The 23,388-nt window shown below is 52.9% G+C and overlaps 3 protein-coding genes across 3 annotated transcripts; all 3 read right to left on the bottom strand.

The window, feature by feature from the left end:
* Positions 1-486: 486 nt before the first annotated feature.
* Positions 487-1,269, bottom strand: ISF_06132 (hypothetical protein; the record flags this gene model as incomplete). Its single annotated transcript, XM_018849736.1, has 1 exon — positions 487-1,269. The coding sequence occupies one exon, from the start codon at positions 1,267-1,269 to the stop codon at positions 487-489; it is 783 nt and encodes a 260-aa protein (XP_018703234.1).
* Positions 1,270-3,308: 2,039 nt separating this feature from the next.
* Positions 3,309-5,926, bottom strand: ISF_06133 (serine/threonine-protein kinase hal4; the record flags this gene model as incomplete). The annotated part of the gene is made up of 2 exons (XM_018849737.1): positions 3,309-5,458; positions 5,866-5,926. 2 exons carry the CDS (start codon positions 5,924-5,926, stop codon positions 3,309-3,311), a joined length of 2,211 nt encoding a protein of 736 aa, XP_018703235.1.
* Positions 5,927-17,959: 12,033 nt separating this feature from the next.
* ISF_06134 (Protein kinase-like domain protein) lies at positions 17,960-19,057 on the bottom strand (the record flags this gene model as incomplete). Its single annotated transcript, XM_018849738.1, has 2 exons — positions 17,960-18,717; positions 18,775-19,057. 2 exons carry the CDS (start codon positions 19,055-19,057, stop codon positions 17,960-17,962), a joined length of 1,041 nt encoding a protein of 346 aa, XP_018703236.1.
* Between the last annotated feature and the right edge of the window lie 4,331 nt (positions 19,058-23,388).

Genomic DNA, 23,388 nt, shown 5'->3' on the forward strand with positions numbered 1-23,388 from the left:
CGGCGCTTGTAGCTGGTCGAGGCGAAACAATTGAAAGGGAGATGCGATGAAGTAATTAGCCCTCGGTAGATTACGGATGCAATTAAAGCAGGTTTTATTAAAAGTCTAACAAAATAAAAGCTATTTACAGCGTGTCACCGCCTCGCATACGCGCCCGAGTACGAGGACGAGCCCTGTGTTGCCTTGCTTCCCTCGACACCAGGCGCGCGCGTGGTCTTGTCGGTATCGACACCTCAATGTCTCCTATTTCATAATAGTCTTATCCTAGTTTGACAAGCCATCGCAGCGTCCAGCAATTATGTGACGGTCAAGCCGCCGTCAGCCAGTTGTCACGTGAAGCTATTCACAGTCATCAAGTACAAAAGCGTCGGCTTACACCGGTGTCTCTATTCATGGTCTGCATGCACCCTCTGCTCTGCAGATATCTACTTTCTTCACAAAAGAACCATCGTGCCATTCAATCCAGTTGAACCAACACACTCCTTTTTAAACCGCCGACGCGTCCGGGCGTCTGCACTCCGACGGCGCAAACACCCACCCCGTCAGCCTGTTCGCGATATCACTCGCATAGCACGCCGTCGCCGTGATCGGGTCTCCCAGTGCCGTCAGGTTCGCCGATCCCGAGTTGTACAGCCTCGACGCCGTGTAAAACACCCTCTCCTGCGGCGCCTTCGCCCCGCCCGTCATGTTCCTCGCCTTCACCAGCACCTGCTTCAGCCCATCCCCGTCCGCCGTGCCCGCCGCGCCATCCCTGATCATCAGGTCAATCTCCTCCTTCGGACACGGGTCCGCCGTCGCGCACGTGCCGTTGCCGTTGTGCGTCTGCATCAGCCCCGGGTTCTGCACCGCGTTGGACGTGGTCGGCGCGCGCACGCAGCCCGACGACTCCTGCATGACCGTGGCCAGGATGAAGCGGCGGTCCACGCCGGTCTCGACGGCCATGGCGTCGATGGCGGCCTTGAGGTCGGCGGTCTCGGCGGGCGAGTTGGAGGCGCCCCAGCCGTTGCGGACGCACGAGATGGAGAGGAAGGGCAGGTTGGCCTTCCACAGCTGCTCGTAGGTGGACCAGGAGGCGACGGGCGGCCAGCCGGCGGAGGCGGAGCCGTTGCCCTTGTAGAGCGTGTAGGTGTCGACGCAGCGCGACTCCGGGCCGGGCGGCGCCTCGGAGGGGGCGGCGGCGGCCGCGGCGGCGGAGGTCGCGGTGGAGGTCTCGGCCGCGCTGACGCCGGCGGCAGCGAGGTAGGTGAGGAAAAGGGCAATGCTCTGCATTTTGAAAGTGTACTAGTCTTCAAGGAAGAAGGAAGGAAAAATATAAAATGACTGTGGAGAACAGAATGGAAGGACACTGCACTGCAGGAAAGGATTGTTGGTTGGCTGTGTGCGAAGTTGCTTGCTTGCTGAGTTATCTCGAGACTCAACAAGACGGCATCACCAACTTTATATAGCCTCTTCACCACAACCTTAAGCCCCCAGTCTTCTCCCTCTTCTCCTCTTCTCCTCTTCTCCTCTTCTCAATGCTCTCCATACATGATGACTCGCGCTCACCCGACCGTCCCATCGAACCTCCCTCACCCAGCCGAGGGCATCCGGGTCGGTGGAACAGCGCTTATCCCTCGGAAGTTGGGCAGCCCGCTTGAAATTTCATTCTTCCTTATGCGCTGCAGAAAAGACAGCTTCACACAATTTCGCCCCCCCCCCCCCCCCTCTTGAGTATATTCTGTCATGCATGGTCGTCGCACATTTGACTTTGGACGTCTCAGCCCCTCACTCCCACGCTTCTGCACCAATAGGGTGCCGCAGGCCAGCCCAAAGAGGTAGAGGATTGCGACGAAATGGAAATACCGAGTCCAGAGTGGAAATCAGCTGCATCTTTTCCGTCTCTTCGTCTCTTCTCTTCGTCTTCTAGAAGACGGCACATCTCCAATCCTGTTTCGGTCCCCGGCCTCCGTCCATCGGTCAATCCGTGTCGTGACAGCTGGCGACGACGGCCAGTATGACGTAGTGTCCTCGAGTAAACATCTATCTTTACATATCTTTCATCTAGTTGGAGATTCTGCAAGAAGAAACCTCGCATATCTTACTTGAAGTGTCCCAGAATCAATGACTCTCGCAGCTCTCTCTGGCTGGCTGCATAGCTTGGACGAAATGGACGCCTCTTGGCCCCCATACTCCATAGTTACTCTCTCTCTCTCTCGCTGCCTTCCATAGCCTCCCCCAGGTAATTAAAGAAACATCACCTCTGCTTGTTCGACTCGGCCTCTCTCGGTCTCACCTATATGTGGCGGGCACATTTGGACCCTTGTTTGACGAGAACTTGGCCGCGCGCCCTCTCCCTCTCCAATCATCTCAGCATCCCCGCGCAACCGTGTCCCAGCGATTGGACCCCTTTTTTCTCCTTCCCTGGCGAGATGAATTACGAGCTATTAAAAACGTTTCAATAATAGCCACCTGCTATCGCCCAGATTGATGCGCCAACCTGTTTGGCGGAGACTTCATCTCACCACCTGACTCGTGCTTATCGCCGTTCGGCATCGGCGGAGGGTGCAACGACACTCGCTGCTTTACGCAGCCAGGGGTTGATTTGACATCAGATTCGCCTATTTCCGTCAGTCCAGCATTGATTTGTTTCGTATTCTACTCCAGTAGATAATGCTGCCGTTGGCCATTTCTTGCTCATATTCTCATGACATGTATTTAGAGCCAGCTCCCCTACGCACTTGATCGCATAATATTGCAGCCGCTTCGGAAAGCTACACTTCTCCATTCATCGCTTCACCCTCACCATTACAGCCAAGGCATATCGCAACTGTTGCATTGTGCTACTCGTCTCGGTTCACCATTTTCACGGGTCCGGAATAGCTCACGGCCAATAACATATACAAAAAGGACAGTGCGAACATGTAAACATAAATTGAAAAAACAAGCTCATTCATGCTCGAAGCGAATGTCCATTCCAACCAACGCCAGTTCCCTGCCTCAATCTTGGAGACATGAGCCGAGATCCGCCTCCCAAGTTTCATCTTTGGACAAGAAAAATAGACAGCAAAAACCGCAACCGTGTAAACCGCCACCTTCTAACGCCAGAAAAGGGATCCGTGATAACAAAAACCCTCCCATGCCAGTGCTCCATCTAAAAGAGACCCAAGGCTCGTGCCCATTACTAATAATATAGCAAAACAAGAAAAATGAACAAATGAAACGAAAGGTCGTAATTCTTTCAAGAAAAAACGTGTCGCGCAATGGATGCGATAAAGACACTTCTAGTTCTGGAACCAGTCGTCGTAGTCTTCTAATCAATCGCGCTGAATCTAGTACCCGGGCTGACCGGGCATCTTTCCCAGCGAATGCGACCCCATAGTCTTGGGCGGCAGGTGGTTGTGGCAAAATATTCGCTTGTTGTTCGCAGATGTCGACTTGGTGGCATCGATGCACAGAGTTGGGTCATCATAAGACTCAACCTGGCAGCATTCGATGTTCTTTATCCATCGGTTGTTGGCAACCTCCAGGATACTGATTCGCTTGGTCGGATCAGGGTTGAGCATCTGCAGCAGCATCCGGCGCAGCGCAGGAGGGTTGACACCGACGTCTAGCGCCAGGCACTTGGGGTAGTCCGTGTCCGTAATGGCGGCCTCGGGGTCGGGGTGCTTCTGGTACCAGCGCTCCCAGCCCTTTACGAGCTTATCGTAATGGGTGTTACCGGGCTCAGCGCGTGACCAGATTGCGCCTCCAAAGTTGAGGTAAATCATGACAATGCCAGTACCCCACACGTCGAGCGCGCGAGGATCGTACGAGCCCTTCTTGGCAAGGACTTCGGGTGCGATATACGGCTCACTACCGCAGATGCCGGGACTGCAGAGACGCACCTCGCCCATGTTCTGACCACACACGCCATGGGCTTCACGGAGTCCAGGGTGTGTGCCAGTAAAGACCTCCGAGACGCCAAAGTCGGTAATCTTGATCTTGCTGTCCTTGGTGATGAGCAGGTTCTCGAGCTTAATGTCGCGATGAGCAATTCCGTGGGCATGGAGATAAGCAACGCCTTGAACAAGCTGCTTGAAGATGCACAGGCGATCCTTGAGCTTGGCGTCGCCCTTGAAGAAACCTTTTTGGACAAGACCAAACAGGTCGCCTTCAGAGCAGTATTCCATGACGTGGTTCCATCGTCCGTGGTCGGTGCAGAGACGAATCGTTTCAACAATGTTGGGATGATGCAGGCTCTTAGCGATGCTAAACTCCGACTTGATCTTTTTCTCATACTCTTCTTGGCTCTCACTCTTGGACTTCCCGCGAAATTCCTTGACAGCGTATAGCTCGTTGGGGTAACCCTTGCGAGCCATCAGGGTGACCTTGGAGGCGGCACCCTTGCCTAGGTGCTTGCCGTGGCGACCGAGAAGCTTGTGTTGATACTCGAATTCTGAGAGCAGCTCGGCAGTGTCGATCAGGAAGTCATCGGGTAGGCTCAGGCTCATCCGGCGAGCCTTGGTGCCTGTGCCGGCGTCGGGAGGTAGAGCCCACGGTTGGCGCTCAGCAGGGTACATCTTGTTAGCAGTGTGCTGTTGAGGGGGGTGCGCGGGCGCGCCTCTGTTGCCGTTGTCGAAACTGCTTGCCCGACGGGGGGCCTTGTTATTACGTCCACCGCGGGCAACAAAGTTGACAGCCCGACCGCGCAGGGTGAAGCCGGTAGAGGCACGGTTCTTCTTCTGGAAGTCTTCCGGCCCAGGTAACGACTTGCCAAAAATGTTGCTTCGGTGTGATGGGACCATTTCTAAAGGTGAGCCAGGCGTAGGGGGCGAATTGGACGCCGTGGACTGAGTCTTGTATGATTCCGTTGCTGGGATGCTGCGAGGAGCACTGGTCGGGCCCGCATTGCGATGGAGGACGCTGTCTGTTGAGCTGGGAGTGCTAGAGTCAAAGACCGGGGTGTCGCGCTCAATGGCGGACGATGACCGGCGAAATAGATTCGTCATTGTGCGCTTGAAACTGGATGTAGAGCCACGCGTAGAGCGACGAGGGAGGGTGCCAGGTTGAGCAGCGTCGGATTCGGGTTCCGACTGCTTCGGCGTTGGAGTAGTAGGATCGACAGCGGTCGGAGTAGAGTTTCCAATGATTGTGCGTGCGCGATGCAATACACGCAAGGGCGTTTGTTTGGGGGTAGTTTGGTCTACGGGCAACTCAGGCGGCTGAAGAGGCGTTTTCGTAGGGTGCGAGGTAGGCGGGTTTTGCGTGGTATTGTAGTGCGTCAGAGTCAAATTATGATCAAACTGCTGAACATTGGTAAATTCCCGTGAGTGACGACCGCCGCTAACGGGAGTGACGGGCTCTATAGGTGATTCGCTCCCCGACTCGGCAGCTTCCTCCTCAAAGATAGGGTGCGGGATGTCGGCTGGATATGGGCGCGCGGACGAGAAGCTGTGAGAGTAGAAATGGCGGTTCTCAAGAGCCGCGGCATCCGTAGGGTCTGTGTTGGTGAGAATGGCGAAAACGTCAGTATAAAAAAAGGCTGTCTAGTGAAGAGAAAAGAAGAAGAAGAATAGAAGTCGAATTGAGTTCCGACTTGGGGAAGAGGAAAACGCTGGGGCCAAGTCACAGAGGCGGGACGCCCTGCGGAATCACGTCACAGGCAGGTGGCAGGCGCTGAACAAGGATGTGTGAAAATGGATCAATAAGCAGGGGAAGGTAATCAGTCTGTACTGTACACCGGCGAGGCGGACCAAGAAGTCTGAAGAATAGTGGGCAAGGAGGCTGAGGGCGCGTTGTGACTGGTGACAGAGAGCGAATTGGGCGCGTGGGCAGAGGAGTGGCGAGGGAATGGTGGGCGCTGGGGAGAAGTCGAGGAGAGACCGGAGAAAGAGAACATGCACTGACCTGAATCGGGCGGCGCCACGGCCTGGGGCCCTGCTGGGCGTAATAATGTAGCAGCAGCCATGGTTTTTGTGACTGAGTAATATGAAACTGCCGAAGGAGTGCACAAGGCTCGCAACAAAGATTGCCTTGATTTGAAATATGCTTTCTGGTCGGGATGGACCAACTGCGCGAGAGAGGACGGGAGCGCGTGCGACGGACTTGAAAGTTAACGGACAAGAACAGGCTTGGGAGAACGAGAGCGGACGCTGCGAACGGCGCGAAAGAGCGAGGCGACGATGGGTGGGTGGTCTTTTGGTGTGCCGCTAGCGACTAAGAGAGTTGATGCACCTGGTCTAGCGGTATCTGGTGGGGGTTTCCGCCTCGCACTCTGCCGACTCAACTCAGGTGAGGTGAGGTGAGGTACTGTAGGTACTCGAGTCGCCGTCCACAGAGAGATAGCTGCGCAACAGCAACGCAGTTTGACAAGTACCGCGCGAAGGGGCTTTCTGACAGCCTCCAAGGCACCGAGTTGCCAGAAGACCTGAAAAGAGGCGCTAGAAAATGCTCTGGCACCAGAGAACCGAGCAGGAGGACGAGAAAAGAGTGGGCTGGTCGTGAACCACCAGTGAGATGCCTCGAGATGTGGGTGGGAGCGGAATTTAGCGGCACCCAACGACGTAATTGATGGGGTGGCTTGTCCTCTTTTCTTTGCGAAGAAGCGGGACAATGGGCGCTAACAGGACGGAAAGGGTCGCTGTGGGCAGGCGAGGCGAGCGAGCGAGAAAGCCCTGTTGTGGTGTTGTTGCTGGAAGACTGGCTGGATGGTTAGATGGCTGCTATCTGTGGCGGGAGCGGCAAGTGAGGCACACACACCACCAGAAAGAAGATGAGGAGGAAGCTCTGGGTTCTTCCGCGGAGACGCCGACAAGACCTTTTCGTGTGCGAGACGGGCTGTCTTGTCGATGCAAGCCACAACGGTGCGGGAGCGGCGAGATGGGCGAAAAAGGTTTCCTTGGAGATATAATTGGCCTTTTCCGGGTTCCTTGTGATGGAATTGCGCGGTGGAGGAGAGTCCGCTTTGTTGCTGTTTGCTGGGGTAGTCGTATAGGCGATTCTGAGTTTCAGACTGAGCTGCTCTTCAAAGCAATGAGGGCTGTCGTGGTATCGAGCAGAGGGCAATGTTAATCTGGAAGGTAAGAGTCGTAGGATGCCTCGAGAATATTGGATGATTTGGTGGTTTTTTTTTTCTCTTCTTTCCTGGTTCCTTGCCTGGCGGCGTTTGCTAGTGCAAAGTATCGTCGGTGGGAAGAGGACGAAGCGAGCGAGGCTAGCCTTGCAAATCCATGGGGACGAGCAGGCAAACAGAAAAAAACCAACAGGAAGAGGGAGATAAGAAAAAGAAGAGAAGCAGAGAGGCGAGAGGATAAAGAGGAGAATAGGATGGAGGGGAGAGTTGATAAACAAAAACTCCACCAGAAGAGAGGGAAGGGAAATGGCGAGGAAAGTGAATTAGGATAGAGATAGGACAAATGGCGATGTAGAAGCGTAAAAGTGGGCGTGGGCTTGGAGGCATTTATGAGGCACATGGCGAGCTCTGGGGGGTTTTGAGGAAGGATGGCGGGTGGTTACAGAGGAGGTTAGTACCTGGATTTGTCTCGCAGTGGGCGCTAACAGGACCTTTAGTACCTTAGTAGCATGTACAGGGCTCAGGACTACCCCAAGTGCAAGGGGGCGTGCACCAGCATGGGCGTGGCCCTCGAAAACCTTGCAAGGGTTGAAGAACAGATCGAAAAGTATCATATACAAGGCCAGGTATATCGAGGCAGGTTGTGGACAAAAGAGACCAGGACGGACAAGTCATTCTTTGCATGAGAATTGACATAGGTAGGGATACCTAGTCACGGCAGAGGCGAGGCAAAAGTCACCAGAAATAGATGCAAGAACAGAAAGGAGAAAAGATGTAATAAATGTTGTGTATTAACAAATATCGACAACATCTATGCCATGGTTTATTTATGGGTATGGAAATTTTTATCTTGTTTTTCCCATCTTTTCCCGCCCTCTCTTGATAACTCTACCTTTTTACCCCACGATGCACTGCCGCCCGCTCGACCATTGCCGCCTCCACTGAGGCAAGTGCCCTGTACTGCCTGATCCTGCCCTGTAATGCCCTGTAATCCCAAAATCGAACAATCGCCTCATTTTCAGCAGCCAACAACTTCTTCCTCTCCTCTGCATCAATATCCATCGCCACATCATCACCCATCCATCCATCCACTTCAATCGCGCCTCGCTCAGACGAATCTTACAAAAGGACCCTGCCCTTCTCTCGGTGACACGCTACCTTGCAGCCTCTGTAGTAAGCCATGCACATGCACCTCTGGTCGACCTGCGCGCGTTGGCAGCGGCGCTGGCCAAGCAAAATGCTTGTGTTTATTCTTCTTCCTCTTCTTCCACCAGCCCTTCTATGCTGCTGCCGTGTTCCTCTGCGTCCCCCCTCAACGAAAGCTCCAGACTTTGCACTTCCTCGCCCACACGCAGCCAAGACGCCAAAAGACCATCGTGCAGACGCCCATCGCCCTGGTAAGCGCATAGAAGGCACCAGGGGTTCTTGGACAAAGTCTTGGCTGCATGGCCAATGTTTATAAAGTTCTGCCGCAAGAACGAACACACACGCGCACAATAAAAAAAGTCTTGCTGACTGACGGCGTGCGAGCCAAGACTGCGACACAAACACCCAACCATAATCGCCAGTATTGCACATTGTCGGACAGACATTAGACTTCAGACTCTCACCAACTAAATCGCCTTTTGTTCTGGAATAAGCCCTCGTCTCGTCAAATGCGAAAGACTCTTTCACCTCATTCGCGCTTCTGAAACCAAGTCCCCTCAAACTAATGCACCAAGACTGCTTCCTGCAGCTGACCCTGCAAGCATTGCTGCTGCCCATTTTGGATCGACCCTCGGTCCCCCATATCAAGCAACTCCATCCGTGTGCTGCGCTACCTAGCTGGCTGTTCTCCCGCATCCTGTCCATATTGAAGCTGGAGAAACAGGCTCGCATGGCGCGCATCGCAGCCACCAACAGCTCCATTCCCGATCCTCCTCGATTGCTCTGCCATATTCACTACAGTTCGACCAACTTGGATATCTAACTATTCAGGCCTTCACAGGCTGGAACGGTACAAGAAACATGCTAAGCCCCAGCCCTCATTCTTGAACCTGGTCTAGGCACGCTTGGCATCATTCATCATGGTCCGAGGGGGCGCTTTTCCGGGGGAGCAGCCCACCCCTTCCCCCCGCCTTGACGGATGAGACATGGAGCAACTCACTTTCAACACTGTGTCACCCAACCCATGTTTGAATTTTTGTCTGAGGCTTATATTTCATCATTTGCCAGCATGTCAAAGAGATCGCCGCTGTTTGACCACACAGACAGCCTCGCATCGTCCTCGACGTGTGGCGCTGCGTCGACGAAAAGGGAACAACCGAAGAACCCGACCCGACCGGTTCTCGACAACCACAAGGGTCGCACACGAGAGGCCTTCGTCCCGGTACCAGGGCACTGCGTCATTGCTATTTTGCCGCCCATATTACAGGCACGTATATCCGTACACGCTATGGATATGGCGTAAATTTGGCCTTTTCTTCACATCACCTGCCTCACTTTGGATGGAGAACCTGCCTAACTAGTCCAACAGCCAGCCTTGAAGTCTGGTGCGCGAAAGCGGGAATTTGGGCATTTACGGCGTAGTAATGCTTATTCGTCTTTGCTCCCCACGGGTCCAACGGCTCCGCAAGACCTGCGGTGAGCCGACAGCTAAGCAGCTTCCTTCAGCCAACTAATAATGGCTTGTTACCAGTACCCAGTAACTTTCGGTTTATTATTAGTTCAACTGCTGCTTTTGGCTGTCCCGTGGCAGCAAAGCGTCCCAGTGCTAATATCAGCGAACAGGCTCCAGGGCCGTAGCCGGTTTGGGTCAATTGTCGGTCCGGACGGCCCAGCACGAAGCGAAACTGATACCCCTCCTTGGACGATGATTGGCAGATGTCTCTCTCTTCCTTGCCGTACAGTGAGCCGCCATGATGATATTCCCGAGTCAGATACGAGCGCAACGTTGACATGCACAAGACCTAAGAGCGTCGCAGCAAGACTGGAATAGGAACCCACGACGATAAAAACTGTCTCAAACTTCATTCCGTTGATTGGCTACTCTAATTCGAGCTTTTCAGTTCTTCTGCTGGAGAACGACGGCTTCGGCTTCGGCTTCTCTCACCATCTTGTTGCAAGTAAATGCCTCCTTCCCCGCCATAGCACAACCACATGCCAAGTTCAGGCCATCGATCAAAGGACATCACCATAAAGAAGCTAGCCAGGATCAGCATCTTAGCAAACTCTCCAAATACTGATATTCCGGAATTCGACCCCATCATAGTATTAGCTTGTTGGTGCATCCGAGTCCTCCCCCTCCCCTCCCCTCCCCTCCTCTCCCACAACACCAGCCAACCAGCCGGAAGCGAACAGCGCATCGCGGCGCATCACGTTGTACATGTACAGGGCTCTTCAACCAGTTCATTCCGCCAGTCACGACACGACACCTCTTCCTCTGACCAGCGGCGCGGCAACGCTGCTCCGGGCTGTGGCCGTGGAGGCTGAGGAAGAAAGAGGGCCAATTGAAACAATTGTGCCTTTGTGCAGCCGCTGCCGGTTACCCGCACCTCTCCATCTCCAACAGAAAAAGGTGGCTGCCTTGCAGGGAACGTGGCGTTTTTTCGGCTTCTTTCCCTTCTCTGAATGTGTCAAGATTTGCCGACAAATAGGAAGAAGGGACAAGCAAAAAACGGGCGCTTCCCCTCATGGCTTCCTTCAGCCTGTGGCTTGTATGAAACTTGCGAACCACACATCATTTCAACGACCCCGCGCGCTGCAAACTCGTGAAGAGAGAGGCACCTGGTCCAGTTTCTGGCGGTATTATATCCTATGAAGCCATCGCTGTATGGACAAGTAAGAGAGGATGCACTCTCAGCCAACTCCTCTGTCAACCAGCGCCACAGCCCTATACTGAGTCTCTCGCTCGTACCCATTTACGATTTATGGTACGAATACCTGTAACTACTTGACCTCGAGACTCGACGCTGGCAAGAACGGGCGCCGCCTGCAAGCCACAGTGACGAAAGGACGCCTCCTACCGCATCGCTACTGGCCTTGTCATTTCACTGTGTAGTACGTACTTTGTTCCACTGCGGAGGAGCTTTGGCTGTCTAACAACCCTGTGCAAAATCATCTTCCGTTGCCAGCCTACTTTATTTTACAGCCTCCTAACGAAGTCCGGGCTTCCTCGCCAAGACGCTTGTCCAAACCCATGGCACAAGCCAAAACTAGCTCTTGGCCTGGGTCGCGTCTTGGTAACTGATACCGGCTTGCCTTTTGATTCTCATCGACTGGGGTTCTCCGGCAGCCTGATTTTTGGAACCGTTTCTTCTGGCATCCAAGCGAGCGCCAGCCCTTTCTCCAGGACCAAAAAGCAGGCACAAGTTAACTACTCTCACCTTGCATAACTGGCGCCCATATTTAAAGCAAGCCCGGCTACAACGGCATCGCATTATTCACCCGCCATTGGGCAAAGAGCGCCCTCTCGCCGGTCCACGTACATCACTGATCGGCTTCGTTAAGGCGGCCCCCTTCCAAATGAGTTTGGCGAATGCATGTGCTAGCTTTCGACCGCCAACCTCACATGTACAGCAACTCTCAGGTCGATCGAACGAGCATCAAAGGACAGAAAAAAGCGCTCTGCATATCCCGGCTAGCACCGATTGGCAGACGGCATGCGTAACGGGTCATTGATCCAGGTGGTGACGGAGAGTGGTTGAGCAATGCCAAGGGTCGCCCCGTCGGGTAATGAGGCGACGACCTCTGACCCAGAGCCACTGCAACGTTGTCTCCTCTACAGTTTCCTGCCACCAGTAATATACAGCTTTTTAACCCGGTCCCTGGAAACCCAGCGTGTCCGCACCAGGCTTATTAGGATGTCCGTCCGTCCGTCCACCAGACCTGTCTGGTTCAGCGAATGGCATCGGCCCAGCACGATCCCATGGGATGGGACGGAGCGCGTCTTGGGGGATTCGGGGACAAGTCCGTGTCAACAATGTCATGTGTTTGATGCTAGCTTGCTGGAAGAGGTAAAGCAGACGGGTGTATCTGTACCATCGCATCTACCCGCGCCGCTTTTTCCCGTATCATACTGGGTATTATCACCAAAGTTTAAGCCGTCCAGGGCAGGATACGCCAATGCAGCACTATCAAAAATCCAACGTGGCAGGGCGAAGAAAACAGCGTCGGCCAGCGCGCGTTCCTGGAAAATGGCCATTGCGTTCATGTACTCTTGTTGGCAACTGTACAATTGCCTCAAGACTAACGTTAACCGCGACAGCTGACTAGCTCCATGACATGATCTTGTTTTTTTTGTGTCATCACGAGAACAGACATCGCGCTATCTAACTACTTGGCACATGCGAAGTAAATGGGTCCAGCGGAAATTTTGCGAACTGAAGACTTTTTCTCTGCAGATGTACAATAACTACAGCCTGCGACGGCTCAAGTATCAGTTGCCAAGGTTATGCGTCTCGCCTACTTACCTAGCTCCCGGTGGCGACAAGAATAGATGCCATCGACACGCGGCCCTCGGCATCAGATTTGGTCGGCGGAAGCAGCCGCCAAGGCTCATGAAGACCAGATTTGGAGTCGGTTTGCCCAGATGCGGTTCAAGGGCCATCCCGTCATGAGTGTTACAACAGCAGCGTCACAGCGACCAGACAACAACACGGCGCGCCCGTGGCACATGTCCATAATCGTGCCCACAGAACGTCACGCTATATTCGCTAACTATACTATGGTGTCATCAGTAAGAATTACTTAGTTATCCTTATCTGCTTCCAAGATTACCGAAGTGCAATTATCCGTCCGTACGGTTTGCCGCAAGACAATTCATCTCGGACAGCAACCAGTCCGGATGCAATACATGTCTTGGGAAGCCACGCCGGGAGCCCCGACCGTCAGGACCGACTTTTTGGGGTGATTAGTTAAAGTTGGCAGAAAAAGGTCTGAGACAGCAAAAACTCTGTTTTCTTGTTGGGTCCAGTCCCACGATCAAGACCGCCTAGCGATAAGGGCTTTTTTTGTGTCTCACCAAGGTGCTTCCAGGGTTCAGAGAGATATGAAGATCAGCCGCGGCCAGCGAATTGCAGCGACGCTTGGCGAGACCTTGTCGTGTTGGACTTTCTTGGCCGAATGATCAGGGCAAACTATCCTCCGTGCTACACAGGGTGGGAGAAGCTTGCTTGGTCTGGGTGCAACCGTGACGGACGGTCCTTTTCTATGTGTCCTTGGGACGTGAATACATACAGTAATCATGCGCCGTGATTATCCTGGACAATGCGAAGTACGGATACAGATTACGGATACATTCCATTTATGATTATCGCGTCCATCGGTGGCGCGCCATGTACCCCGGCCATCGATGCTTATTCGTACTCACTACGGCAATCCGGTAGGTGCGGTACGTCCCGATCACCAAAACAAGCCTTGTCCAACCAGGGAAGAAGCCCTGCGCTGCGGTGGCCTTCCGCAAGAGGCAGGTTGCCAAGCCAAATGGACGAATTGCGAAATTACTACGCTTCAGCTTAGCTTTCGGCAGATGTAGTAGCATGCATCATGTTGGTCTGTGAGAGACGATGATGTCTGTTGACAAGTAGCAGGTACTGGTCGTCGCGGCGTCCGAGTTGCACGCCATGTCGACAACATCATCGGCATGATGCCAACAGCATATGACTTCCATTTTCAGCCACCTGCGAAAAGCTGCTAATGAGAACAAGCTTGTAATAACGAGGTCAATGGTGATGCAACTTGCCCAAAGCAGAAGGGGCGCGCCATCAATCGTCAGATCTCATCTCGTCGCCTTGCCAAGCTTTCTTGTGCGCCTTCCTTGGCGATGAAAGGAAATTTCCTCGGTGGCACTTTTGACAAGAAGACGAAGAAGAAACACATGGCGGATGGGCGCCCTCACACAAATACAACCTTCTTTTTGTATCCCGGGGCCAAGACCGGTGTCCGTACACGCCCCCCTTACCTGGCCCATTCGTGGAAAACACTTGGCGAGACAGTAAGTACTCAATACTTTGTGCACTTGTCATCCTGTTGAGCAAGTATCTTTGACACTGCTGCGTTTGTCTCCTGGTACATAGATCATGCAAAATCGTTTCCCCTGGCTGGGAATAGGTCTGTGCTCCCTCTTCCAGGTGGCGAGTCAATGCCATCCCTGCCACCCACGCAGTGTCTTTTTTAGACACATTATTAGAGTTAATACGCTGTTTTATCCGGGGAATTCCTTTCCACTGGAAAAGCTACGCGAGAAGGGAAGATGACACGAAACAGATGACATCCAAAACAGCGGACGCCCCCTTTTTTTTGTCCCTCACAATTCCAGTCCCTGGTGACGATCGCCGGGTCACGATACGCCCAGGCCCCAGGGACAGGATGTCACTACCTAGTCAGGTCTCCTCAATGTCTCGCAATTCGTAATAGACGACTCTTTTCGACCACCAGTCAAACATGTTCGTCGTTTATCTTCCCCGCCCCCAGGCATTGAAGAAGCTCGCGTCAGACGGCAGCGGAGACGAGGGGGAGGGGGCGAATCTGGTTCGAACCAGGCAGTCTAATTATTTCGTACAGATCCTGCCATGATGACACTCTGCCGGACAGACTGTCACTCGTGAGGAACCAGTTTGCTAGTTATCTTTTTTCCCTTCGCCGTGCGACCCTCCTGCAGCACCAAAGCGGCACGGCAACTTAGTCCATGTCGCACTCGATAGTCAAATCCTGCACGCTGCTGCGGAAGAAGGTTCTCGGCTCGCCCTCTTGGTCACTTCTCCTGTCTCTCAATTGAGACACAACGCAAGCATGTCTATCTGTAAGCTTAAAAAAAAAGAACAAGTACCCGCCCGCACACGACGCAAACTGCCAAGAGGTCGGACGGTGGATGGTCAAAGGGTCTGGCAGCCCGCGAAGCGAAACCTGAACTGAGGCCGTTGGAGAATGAACGACATCTTTTCTTCTCTTTTGTCTTATCGCGCGGAAAATATGCACCTGTCCAAGAAAGTCAGTCCCCTTTTCCGGTGCAGGAGAAGTCCCGTTCTTGGCAGCGGCTGAATTTCTATCCGTACGTCAGTCTGAGGCGAATCGAGTCTTGGCTTGCCGACGATCGACAAGCGCCGCGATTTGGCTTATTCTTTTCTTTTTTTTTTTTCGCAACAAATCGCATTTTTTTGCTTCTATTCTTGTCTTCTTCGGGCATCCAAGAAGTAAGTCAAAGCACCTAATGTACCTGACCCGGCAAAAGGTCTCGATGGGCGTCAGACTTCCACTCGCCAAGCAAAAAACGACGACAATGCAGAGGCAGGATGATCCGTGCTTCCCAGTCCTGCATGCGTAACACGGGATTGGGACTAGGACGTTGTATATCCTATCTCATTGCCAAGTCTACAATCCCGCCAGGCTTGAGTTGTTTGGTCTGCATGCGCCACCCAATTCAAGAAACAGAAAGGGTTGGCTACTGCATAAAGTGACAGCTTTATATCGCTCTGGCACACAACATAGCCCCCGATGCTTCTCCCCCCCCCCCCGGCATCTACCGTTGGGCCAAGAAAAAGTAATCAGGAGCCGATCGTATCAGGTATGTAGGGGACCCGACACAAATGTACTTCTACCGTTATGCTTGGACCTGTTTTATGCTCTTTGATTAAGCAACATCATTGGTCGTCTCCGAATAGTTTGACAGACGTTGGCCGCGGAAAAACGCGTCAAATTCAGGAACATCATTCAAACTCCCATGACTTGTCATCTCCTGAGCAGGCACAAGATTCGAGAAGTAGGCCCCTCATTACCAGTCCTTTTGCTCGAGGTGGCATCCAACAAGGGCCTCAGCAAGGAGGCCCTTTTGCTTGTGCATAATACGGATGCCTAATGCGAGACCTCTACAGGGATTTTGACCACGAGTCATCGCAGAACCCCCTCGTCCTGTTCCCCAACAGAACAGAGAAGAGGTACATGCGAGCATGCCCAAAGCAGAAGGGGTCTCGACTGGATAATCCCTAGCTGGCGGAGGAGGCTTTTTCTGTTTTTTTTTTTTTTTGTTTTTTTGTTTTTTGTTTCTGCCAGCTATCGGGGACCAAGACGAACCCGCGACCAGGTTCTCGGGAAGGCGCACAAAAGACAGCTCAGCCCACCGATGGCGACCGTTTTTTCATGTTGCACAGCAATGCAAGGCTTGTGAAAATTATCAGCAGAAATTAATTAACATGTACGTGTATAGTGGCCGGCCGGTCTCTTGAGCGACGGGATCTACAAGCCGTCAGAGCCGAAAAAGCCTCATCTTCTGACCCCTCCAACATCGGCATCCCGGCTCGACAGCAAAGACACGAGACGACATTTGCTGCGTTGTTTGTCCTCTCTGTCCTCGTAGACGTGGCGGACTGGCGGTGTCGACTTGGTGGCACTTATTAATCTAGCCGCGACAGGCGTGCTGTTTTTCTCCTTTCTTTTCCCGCATTTTGTTTCTCGCCCCCCCGCGGCTCGAGTTGCAATGCTAAGATGACCCGGGAAGTTGGGCGCATGAGCTCTCTCTCTCTCTCGTTTTGTTCTTATTAATCCGCCGAGACATGCCTTCGTACCCAAGTCATGCACTGAGCAGTCGACTTCGTTCTCGGGGGCTATTCCGTTCACCGACGTCCTGAAGTAGAAGTTGTGGGCGTAGGAGCTTCCCCCCCCCGGCGTTGGTGGGTTGTCGTCGTGGGTTTGTCGTGTGCCGCCAATGGAATCAAAAGAGAAGGTCACCCTCATAATATCAGGCGCCTCACCCCTTTCCAGCATCCCCTGCTTTGTCTTTTTGGGAGGAGAATTTCTGATAAAAATAAAAATAAAAGAACTGCGGCGCAGACCAGCGCTCAAAGGAAGGGTTGCGTCTGACGATGGCGTCCCCTGGCCGCCCACGTGAAGCTCGGGCCGAGTAACACACCCACAGCATCAGGTACAGGAGGTGACAGGTCATGATTGAAAATGGAAGCTTCTGAGCTCCAACCACCGTATAATGCGACCTCGGGGAGCTTCCTGTCGAAATTGGAAACCATTTCCGCGTCGGCTGACGGTCTATTACTCAGGCTGCAGGGTACTTGCGACACAAAGCTGCCATGTCAGAGCTGACGGCTCGAGCTTTTTAGTTGGAAGATTAGAATTCAACATAAGCATTGAAAAATCGTCGATGCTGGTAATATCGATCATGGCTGAAAAGCAACGAGCCTCGTCTCCCCGGCGTTCGAGTCATCATCTTGCCCCGTGTCATCGTCGGATCGCCAACGCCAGTAAGCACTTGTTCACGACCTCACATCGTGGAGGGGGCGTGCACGATGCGCTTGCTGCTGCTGCCAACAAAAACAACCAAGAGGAAGAGGATACATCTTGAAAATGTCAATGTACTTATCCAAATACCCGCTTGTCAACGCCCCTCTACGGCCGCAGGTTCTCAATCACTGTCTAGAACCTCCAGGCCAAACCCATCTCTCGTATCAATAGACGGCAGGCACCATGCAGGTGCAGCTCATAGTCACGAGGAGTATTCAACGGGATAGTAGACGACCGACCTACACAATAAGAGATGAGTCTTGGTGGCCCTGTACCCGAATATCAAACAAATCTAAACTGTTCCTCCGAATTATTGTTCCCAAGCAAGCCTGTTGTTCCATGAATACGATTTCTTGTCCAAGCAGCAAATATTCCTCGCATTTCCCAAAACAAAACTGATCCATGTCAAACTTCAAATACACCGCTGCCATAAGCTACCATCATTCCATCACGCTCCTGCAAAAAAAACATATTCCGCATCACACTCGCCTAAACCGCGGCACTGGCTCACAAGACACAGTTTGTTTGAGCCACCTACCGTGGTTGACACGTCCTTATCGAAGATAAAACGTCACTTGGACTTCTTGGTTCTCCAACATTCCTCTGGAACCCGCACTCGGTCAAGACTTCTCAAGCACACTGTCCCTTGTGGCCCCCGTGGGCTTACGGAAGCTGGTACTTCTGGACCTCAAGAAAGTTCTTAACTTCCTCGTCATAGACATGAGGAAGGATGTATTTGCCGTATTCGTGCCATCCATTCACCATCTCAGGGCGAGAGTAAAACTTGATATTCTCCCAGTACTCAGGATAGTAGCCAGCATCTTCCCAGTCAAGCAGGCCAATGACTCGCATGCCCTCGTTCACAATGATGTTGTCAGGGGACAGGTCGCCGTGACAAAAGACAATACGATGTCGCCTTTGGTTCAAGGTGCGGAGATACTCGCGTCGGATGTTGACTGGAGCTGACGAAATGGTCGACACCATGTATCTGTTGAATTCCTTCTCCGTCTTGCAAATCGGACCAAAGTGCGTTTTGGTAAGACGGCTGTCACGAATGTCCAAGCCATCACAGCTACCAATCATTTGGGGAGCATTTTCTGGTATCGTAAGTCGTAAGAGCATGTTTCGGACTTGTGTAAAGACATCGATTCTCTCTTCGTGTGTAAGCGTGACCCAGAGCTTGGTCAGAGACCGGCCGGCAATGTAGCTCATTTTGATACTGTAGACGTCCTCACCACCGGCAGAATAAAGCCTTTCGCGGCAAAAGATTTTCGGGACCGGTAGACCTTGCTGGCCAGCATTGCGGAGGGCGATGTTCTCGTTGGAGGAAATAAATTGACCTTCCTTGTAAACGACCCACCGCGTGCGGTGGCAAGCGAGATTCACCTGACGGCCAGGCGCCTTGGATAAGAGGTAGTTGCCTGATCATGTTAGACTTGAGCTGTAGCATAATAGTTAGATAGTGGGAGCTCGCTTACTGGAGAACTCGAGCTCCTCGTCTCTGTCATTGTCCATGTTGTCCTGCCAGTATTCTTGATACAAGGCAGCGAAGGGCTTGCGTTCAATCTTGTGTGGACTGCCAACTTTGAAGACTGCTTCATCAATGCGCCGTTGAGGTTCTGAGGGATTGTCGTTGCGCTGATCGCGGCTTTTGATGGCATCACCAATAAGTGCGATGCCGAGTCCATAGTCTCTGCTCTCAGGCAGCGGGGGGCGATGGCGGAGAGTCTCGGGAATCTTGATGTCGTCCATATCGTCCATAAAAAAAATACCAAAGTCAAAATTTAGTTCGTCTTCAAGCTGAGGTAGAACAATTCCGTGTATAGTAGGGTCCGGTTTCTCGTAGAGATATGTCATGAGCGACTCGACAAGTGCAGTGGCGCGCGGTACGTGTTGCGAGAGACTCCCAACGGCGGAGGGAATAGGACGGCGGAGTCGCTGTAGGGGAATAGGAAGCAGTCCGACTGGCTAACAGGCTAGCGTAACTTGTCCGTGATAATAACGCTTGGAGGCGGGAGGCTGCATGTTTATATGGATATCGAGAGCATGTGGTGAGGAGTAGTTGCAGGTGCCTCCGAGCGTGCGAGTTGCGCTGCGTGACGCAACCGCTCTCCTCCGTGTTTCTCGCCCTGCTTCTCCCCCAGTCGGTCAGCTCTGCTGGTGCGGAATAAACTATTTAATAATAAATAAAACAAGGAAAGCGAAAAAAAGAAGGGGTGTGAGGTGGGTAGAAAGGGTGCCTAGGTGGTGGGCACGAAATGGGTGCTTGTTGGTTCCATGGGCAGAGATGGGGTTTTATGTGCGTATTGGTGGCGTCTGTCGAGCGACAGGGATTTCTGTCGTTATTCCTTTTCCTGGTTCTCGGGCGCCGGTGATGAATATGCAGAGAACGCTATGTTGCCTTGAGCAGCGTTAGGTTGCAGGTGCGCCTGCGTTTGGAGGAGGGCAATGTAAGGGAAAGCCTACCCGAACACGCAGCTGAGGGGAAAGGGGTGGTGGATTCACGTCCATGGCGCACCGGAGCTTGGTCCGTCGTGAAGTTTTCGGGGATGGGCGTGTGGTGTGGCGTGTGTTGAGAATGCAGGCTGGTGAAGATTGGTTGTAGCTCGGCTCCCCGGTTGCTGCCCGCAGGAGGACGGGTCGATGGTCTCCATCATGGAGACGGCGATTGGCGGCGGCGGTCGAGGCCATCAAAACAAGTGGGATATGTTTCGGAAGTCTCCAGGCTGGGCAGGGTTTGTGCTTGGGATAGTTGGATATTCACACGGCGGCGGCGGTGCAATCAAACGGGGGAGACGGGGGTGAGGTGATGCATCGTTGGCGTCGGTTTTCATGCCATTCAAAGGCATTCGTAAGTGTACCCTGTTTTCATGGCTGTGACTTTTTAGTGGGCTTATTTGGAGTTAGCCGATAAATACCAAGCATTGCTTGATGAGAGTAGGATGATGGCGTGGGAGTGGGTGTGTTTGATGAAGCTGTCGACTCGAAGCCAACGGAGAAAACGAGGCTACTACCTACCAAGGCTGGCCAAATGGTGTCAGTTGGCGGCGGGAAGGCCCACAGCTGCCCGTTGTAGCCCACTGTAACCCGCTGTTGCCCGTTATTAGCCCAGCCGTCCGAGCCCCCTCCACAGCTTGACCGTCCGCTAAAATCCCCTGGAAGACGCCTCCCGCCGCTGTCGTCTCATTCTTACAGCTCACTTGCGCTCCAGAATCCCCGAAATCCCTTGCAAGCACTGACTAGCGCCCCAAACATCCACCGGCGAGCCCTGTAAAGCCTCCTGAACGCCTTTCTGCGCCTCTCCCAGAAAGGCAGCTGCCCAGGTGGCGCTGTTCAACCACAGCCTGCCAGCAAAGTTGTGGATGCTTCAATTTCTCTCTTCTCCTCCACCACATCCGGCCTGCATATCTTCTCCCATCTCTCCTCCCATCTCTCCTCCCATCTCTCTCGCGTCCGCATCCCCCGTGGCTTTCCCAACGGCCAACTTCCAATGCTACCCTACCGAGTATTCGACCTCCCGCCTAGGTAGCTACGTACAGTATCATCCAGTTCCAGTGCCCTCCCCTACCTAACCTACCTACATACATCCATACCAGGGTATCGTCACCCATGGATCAGGAATCCAAACGATACCACCATCAACCCCATCACGCCACAATTATCATGCCACACAAACCCCCGTCTTATCCCCCGACCTCCCAGACCGCAGACGATACCGCCGTTCTCACCTCTTGATCCAAAGCCTTGCAGTACACACCCTCACGCCCTGTCCTTTGATCGGAAGCCTGCATATCTTGCCCTTGTCATGCTGATTTTATTGCCTTCAGACCGAGCCACGCCCGCTGTTCTTTGTGATCCTCTCCTAAACGGACAACTCCCTCTACCTTTCTGTCGCCAGGCCATGTCAAGCCAGCAGACCGCCACCGCTCACGCGCTGCTCGGGCGTCATGACCAGCTGTAATTACAGACAATTTTCGACGGGCTCTCCCAAAAAGTTGGAAGCCCGTTGTCGTACAAACTAACGAAGTCTCGGCTCTCCATAGTTGGCCGCTTCCTCTCCGGGCATCCCGGTCTCGCGTTGCACAGCCATGCCTGTTGGTCTTCTCTTTGCTACAATACTGCCGTGGACTGTTTCCACGCGCGCATAGATCAGGGGATGTTCAACTGATCAATGGGACAGCGCCAGGTGTACTCCGTATCACACAGTGGCAGCATTCCGCGCATCCTCAACCCTCTCGTGTAACTGTGACGGTGAGGCCTCTTGTTCATGTTCACAGAATTCACAGACGGCTCTCGGTTCGCCTTCCTGCGTCGTCTACCAGATATCTGAAGAAGCCAATCCTGCACCTCGTCTCGCCGTCTCACGAACCTTGTTTATTATGCGGGCGCGCCCAATATTGGTTTATTAAAGACATGTGGCAGACCAGGTGACTTGTTTCCGCTCCAGCACCGCCTCGGGCGGTACCCGAGATACCAAGACGCTCGTGAAACCTTTAACCGTCGGGTAACCTTTCAAGCACAGCTCTCCTTTTGCTTGCAAAAGGCTACATAACCCTTGCGACTCGGTGCTGTCCTCCCACGGGAGCAACTGTTGTGTAACCACGCCACTCTCGTTTATTCGACATGGCATGGCAGACAACATGCGCACAATAATGGTGGTGGTAAGGTGGCTCGCAGAGAATTACCACCTTATTCCAGATGCCGTACTAGTATTTCTCGGGACTTTTTGCTTGCATGAACCATGCGCACATATTGCAATTATAGTATTGCATTGTCTCCAAGGAATATCGAAGGGGTCCGCCGCCTAACAAGAGACGACCTGCTGTTGCACGGGGAGGCCGGGGAGAGGCGACAACAGAAACCAGGGTCATTGGCCTGAGCACACAATAACTCGCAACCAGCAATTCATCAATCCTCGGCAAGCCAACCCCCAGCACGGTGGCGTATCTGACAAAAAAAGGCGCCAAGTCGGGGCGGGCGCAGTAAACATTGTGACGGACCAGTTGGAAAGCGCAATGTGGCAGCGTGACGGGTAACGGCAGGGGTCACTTCGTCACACACGATACCTAAGTACACATATTTGCGGCACAGCCTGGTGCTTGGGGCACCATCTTTCGACCTTTGCGCATGAGCGAACCTCGGAGAAGGCAGGCAGGCCTGGTCGCTACTAGTCTGATCGTTGGACGGACGGGAAAGATCCGTCAATGCCGTCATCCACTCTACGGAACGACGACCGTTGGTGAAAGGTGTCTGTGCGACAGTCTTGGCTTGCAGGGCCCCATGGCAATCGTTCAATCCTCACCGGGGGCGCCATTTGCACAAGCCTTGGTCCTTTGCATATCACTTGCATCGCTTACATTTTTGCTGCACGGTCTCGGCGTGGGATACATACGACTTTGACTGGGGCATGGGGGAAACAAGTTTCAACCGTCCCGCTATCGTCTTATTGCGTTGCTGGTCGGCAAAGTATCCATGAAGAAGCATAGGATCGACGATCGTGCGCGCCGTCCCGCACTGACATTGTGAGACGATAGGCCCCGCGGCTAAGTTTACAACCAAGATAATGTTTGGCAATTACCAAACAGTATTCTATTGCTTCCGCCTAGAATCCTGGGTCCATTTTTTTTCCTTTTCCTAACAGGATGCTTCGGCTTTGCCATGTTCTCCCTACAGAGTCTACCTCTGCACGGGTTGTCTCAGATTGGCACCAAAAAAGTAAGAAAAGGAACATGAAAGGAAGACGAAAATGCGGTAATGAATCAAGTATGTATTTTGCAACAGTCGTCTCAGCCATTGACTCACAGAACAATTCCGTATTACAATTATCAAAGCTTAGATAAACCTACGTGTGAAATAACTACTCATCACACAAACGAGTGCAGTCATCACTTCTAATTATTAGCTGATCGCTTGACTTCGTGTACTGATACAAGCTATGTATGTATCTATCTATTTAAGGCCCTGCTTGGTGGCACTACGACCGATCCGAAAAGTCGATCAAATCGAAACTCGTCCGAGGCCGCATGACTGCGATACCTATAATGTGTGCTTTTATATTAATTTGTATCTTCTTTTGTTTTATAACAAGAAGC

Source organism: Cordyceps fumosorosea, assembly GCF_001636725.1.
Source record: "Cordyceps fumosorosea ARSEF 2679 chromosome Unknown scaffold_15, whole genome shotgun sequence".
NCBI classification, from domain to species: Eukaryota; Fungi; Ascomycota; class Sordariomycetes; order Hypocreales; family Cordycipitaceae; genus Cordyceps; species Cordyceps fumosorosea.